The sequence below is a fragment of the Lactuca virosa genome, chromosome 4 (genome assembly GCF_052849685.1).
Source record: "Lactuca virosa cultivar CGN04683 chromosome 4, Lactuca_virosa_CGN04683_v6, whole genome shotgun sequence".
NCBI classification, from domain to species: domain Eukaryota; kingdom Viridiplantae; phylum Streptophyta; class Magnoliopsida; order Asterales; family Asteraceae; genus Lactuca; species Lactuca virosa.
Window position 1 is genome coordinate 282,838,708 of NC_136429.1, and position 3,313 is coordinate 282,842,020.

General features: G+C 35.8%; 1 protein-coding gene across 1 annotated transcript; it reads left to right on the top strand.

Moving 5' to 3' along the window:
- Nucleotides 1-663: 663 nt before the first annotated feature.
- Nucleotides 664-2,275, top strand: LOC145105932 (akuammiline synthase 1-like; the record flags this gene model as incomplete). The annotated part of the gene is made up of 1 exon (XM_079042994.1): nucleotides 664-2,275. A coding segment is annotated over one exon (1,431 nt), but the record flags the coding sequence as incomplete, so codon positions are not given.
- Between the last annotated feature and the right edge of the window lie 1,038 nt (nucleotides 2,276-3,313).

Consider the following 3,313-nt stretch of genomic DNA (forward strand, 5'->3'; position numbering starts at 1 on the left):
TTTCTATTTTTTCTTATTTTAAACTTCCAAATTTTGCCCTTTTCCCAATCTTTTAAAAAACATTTTTTAGTTGAACCAATTTGATAATTGGTTTCCGGTTCAACTGTCGGTTCAATCCGAATTTCAGAATTTGAGATTTAGAAGTTCAAACATTAATAGTACACTTAACCATAAGATTTACATCAACCGAACCATTCAATTTGTTTTAGAAATGAGTTGTTTTTAACGGACTAAGTGAACTCCAACTATCTAAATCTAATAAACCGGTTCAAATGGGTTTTCATGATCACACTGGTTCAACACAGTTTTTGAAGAAACCATCCGGTTATCTGGTCTAGAAATTAGTATAAAACCAGTTATAGTTGAACCATTTACCCGAGTACTGTTGTTCGATTAAGTTTTTAAAACATTGTCTTTTCAATTTCAGATATCCAAACTTATGATTTAAATATATCAATTTTTACCCCTGTCTTACCTTCACTTTGAATATTTCCAGAGTTGTATCCTCCAAGTCTAAGCTCCACTTTGTTGACTAGGAAATTGCCATTTTTTTCAATTTAAAAATGCTTTAAGATGACATGCAATAATTTGACCATCACTAACAGTCTCTTCCACACCACCATTTGTGGGAGTTACCAATTTGACAATCACCTCCCTCATTAAATATTCGCACCTTGCACATTAACTTGTGCTATATCATTAATACTTGCTTTCTTCATAATCGTAATTAGATTCTTGTTTTCGAAGGTGGTGGTGATTGGCAACCTCATACGATTTAGTAGAAGGCAGCTTCATACAATAGTCTCAAGAGAAATCATCAAACCCTCTTCTCCAACCCCTTCCCACCTCAAAACTTACAATCTTTCATTGATAGATCAAATCGTGCCCACCCTATTTGCACCAATAGTTACATTCTATCCAAACACCGGTATTTATCGTGATAAAACAACTCTTGACCTCAAGAACTCATTATCACAAACGTTAACAAAGTACTACACTTTTGCTGGTAGGATTAATGCGAAAGTGTCACCATCCTATGTAGATTGCAACGATAATGGAGCAGAGTTCCTTGAAGCAACTATTGATACAACGCTCTCGGATTTCCTTCAAAACTCAAAGCGTGATGATCTTGACCAATTCTTTCCACATGGTCTAGTAAATTATAACTCCAACCGTGGATTTGATCAGGATCTTCAAAGCGATGAAGTGACACCATTGGAGGTTCAGGTCAACCATTTTGAATGTGGAGGAGTAGCAGTGGCAGTATCTTTATCCCACAAGGTTGCAGATGGAAGTAGTTTGTTTCATTTCCTGAATGATTGGGCTAAAATTACACGATTTGGGTCAACAGCGAAGAAACATGAGTTCATCACTGACCCCGAGTTTATTCAGTTTCAATACATGAACGTAAATTCTAAGGGGTTAGTCCTTGAGAGATCGGTTGATTGTGTCACAAGAAGTTTCGTGTTCCCCAACTCAAAGATAAACGAGCTTAAACAGAAAATCAAAGCCATGACCGCAGAATCTGGAGAACCCATCACGAACCCTACTCGAGTCGAAGTTTTGACCTGGCTACTTTACAAGTGTTCAGTGGCAGCAGCTAAGAAAAAGAACTCAGGCTCTTTCAAACTCACTGGTGTTGGCCACATAATAAACCTAAGAAGCTATATGATCGAGAAGCTTCCTGCAAAGACTATTGGAAATTTTGTCTTGCCCATGGAGATTCTTACAAAGAACGAAAGTGAAATGAACCCGAAGTCATTCATCAGTGAGCTCAGGAAACAAAAGATGCAATTTCAAGCGATAAGAAATATCGAAACTGCCTTTGGTATTCTGTTGGAAAAAGATTTAGAAGAAGACCTAAAAAAACATGCTGCCGTGTATATCTGTTCAAGCTTGTGTGGATATTCTGCATATGATATTGATTTTGGGTGGGGAAAACCGATACAAGCAACCCATGCTGGAGATCTAAGAAAAGACAGTTTTATTCTGATGGATGCTTCGAACGGAGATGGTATTGAAGCACTCGTGTGTTTGGGAAATCAAGACATGGACATTGTACAAAGTGACCCTGAACTTCTTGCCTTTTGCTAGTTTTCTTATAGGTTTTACAAGACGATATTCAATTCAAATTTTCTCTTTTTTTTTTTCGCGAATGTTTAATAATGTGTACAAGTTTTTCTTTTGGATGTTTCATATCAAACATTATTTGTAAGCGAGTCTAAATGTCAATGATATCACTTTTTATTAATAAAACATTTATACCAAAATCAAAGCCGACTACCACAAAATAACAACTTTTTGAACATTTACCATGACATGAATATGCATTTTAATTTGCTGAATAGGATTTTGTGATTCACGAATTAAAAGATTTGTAATTATCTCCTAAGTATTAGTTATTATCTTTTCCTTTTCGGTTGTTATCCTTTCCTTATTTCCACCTATGAATTTGTATTTATACTTAGAATCAATTAATGAAAGAGTATGATTTTTTGTTTACCAAATTCTTCATGGTATCATATCTTGCAGGACAAAACCTAAAGCACCAACGCCACCATGAAGGAGACGACGCAGGCAAATCCGGAACCAAAGAAGATGATCGTATTGACACAAACTCGCCATATTACATACATGTAGGGCTGTAAATGAACTGAACGTTCGGCGAACGGTCCGTGAACCGTTCGGCGGGAAGTTCGTTTATGTTCGTTTATTTAATAAATGAATGAGCATGAACAAAAATTCTTGTTCATTTAGTTAAACAAACGAACATGAACAATGGTCTCGTTCGTTCAATTATGTTCGTGAACGTTCGTTTATGTTGTTCGTTTATATTAGTCATTTAAGTTCTTTTTATGCACATATATGTTCATTTGTGTTTGATTACATTACAATATTATATGTTTTTTTTATTTTAATATATGTTCAATTATGTTTGTTTATCTGTGTTCATTTATGTTCATTTAACATGTTTACGAACATGAACAACAAAACTCGTTTGTTTACATGTTCGTGTTCGTTCGTTTGTTCGGCTAACTTAAACGAACGAACATGAACAAGTCATCGTTTGTGTTCCCTTACATACATGTATCCAAGTATCCCAGGCAGATGCATATAAACGACGTTCTCACTGACAAGAATTATGGAGACTGGGCTCAAGAGATGAAGAATTTCCTATTTGCAAACAACAAGATGAGTTTTGTAGATGGGACAATCAAACTACCAAAAGGCGATTCCCCTGATTACATGGAGTTCCAGGTTGGCGATATGGTTCTACTGAAGGTATCACCCTGGAAGGGTGTAATACGCTTCA